Genomic DNA, 1303 nt, shown 5'->3' with positions numbered 1-1303 from the left:
ACAGAGTTTTTCAATTAAGAGAGTTCATTCCTGCAGTCAGCCAATTGCCCGCTCCCTCTGAGACATCTGTGGCATTGTTGTGTGACAAAACGGCACATTTTAGAGTGGCCTTTTATTGTCCCCAGCACAAGGTGCACCTGTGTAATGATAATGCTGTTTAATCAGCTTCTTGATATGCCACACCTGTCAGGTGGATGGATTATCTTGGCAAAGAATAAATGTTGACTAACAGGGATGTAAAATGTGTGCCCAATTTTGAGAGAAATAAGCTTTTTGTGCTCATGGAAAAATTCTGCTATCGTTTATTTCAGCTCATGAAACATGGGACCAACACTGTTGCGTTTAAATTTTTGTTCAGTTTAGTTACTATCAGTTTTAGAAACATATGATGATGTCATATGGAATTCATGACATGTGAATGAACAAGCCTTTTCAGACTGTAATATGGCTATATAGATATATTTACTATCAGTTTTAGGAACATCTACCCAAAATATTTCACGTTATTTTTTTACTTTACCCAAAATATAACATCAGCGATCGTCAAAATGTTGAAAATCTGAACGTCTAAATAAGAATTTGGTCCATTTAAACAGCATGTGTCGAACCCTTTCAACAACGGGGAGATGTTACTGATGTGCTTTGTGTCAAAGCACATGTGCTTTTGTCTCCAATGTAAAAAAACAAGTTTTGGACTTCCACACAAAATTACTTATTTACTTATTTTATGTTTAAGGAAATGCGTTGGTCACTTTCTGTATTATACAACTATGAAAGTTGTATATTTAGAACCACCTGATCSATTGGAATCCAGCGATGTCTGTGTCGTGAGTGTCCTAGAACTGTTTAGTTTTTTGTGTTTGACTTATAAAATATTATTAGTAATTACCAGGAAGCTCTACAAMWTTTTTTTTAAATTACACCAAGATTGTTCAAATTGGCCTCAGATTATTGAGGGATCTGATTAGGATTTACCCTCGTAGCAAGGCCGTTTTGTCATGTGGAGGTTTCGTTCAGGTCTCTCTTTAAATGAACACTCTGTCTTTGGCAGGAGAAAGACCAGACTCAGAGGAACCAGAGCCAGTGAAGTCCAAACCAGCAAGACAACACCTCTGCTCCCAGTGTGGAAAGAGTTTTAACCAGAAAGAGCACCTTAAAAAACATGAGAGAATACACACAGGGGAGAAGCCTTACCACTGCTCCCAGTGTGGAAAGAGTTTTAACCAGAAAAGCAACCTGAAAAAACATGAGAGCATACACACAGGGGAGAAGCCTTTCCAATGCTCCCAGTGTGGAAAGAGTT

The 1303-nt window shown here is 38.0% G+C and overlaps 1 protein-coding gene across 1 annotated transcript in view; it reads left to right on the top strand.

Annotated features, from left to right (window-relative positions):
* LOC112077236 (zinc finger protein 436-like) overlaps positions 1-1303 on the top strand; it is a 24355-nt gene that overhangs the window by 14135 nt on the left and 8917 nt on the right. Inside the window, exon 6 of the mRNA XM_070441609.1 lies at positions 1052-1300. Coding sequence (XP_070297710.1) covers positions 1052-1300 — 249 coding nt within the window. The remainder of the gene's footprint in view (positions 1-1051; positions 1301-1303) is intronic.

This window comes from Salvelinus sp. IW2-2015, unplaced genomic scaffold (assembly GCF_002910315.2).
Source record: "Salvelinus sp. IW2-2015 unplaced genomic scaffold, ASM291031v2 Un_scaffold4399, whole genome shotgun sequence".
NCBI classification, from domain to species: Eukaryota; Metazoa; Chordata; class Actinopteri; order Salmoniformes; family Salmonidae; genus Salvelinus; species Salvelinus sp. IW2-2015.
The sequence above is the reverse complement of the archived record's forward strand: the minus strand, read 5'-3'. Positions and strand labels throughout refer to the sequence as shown.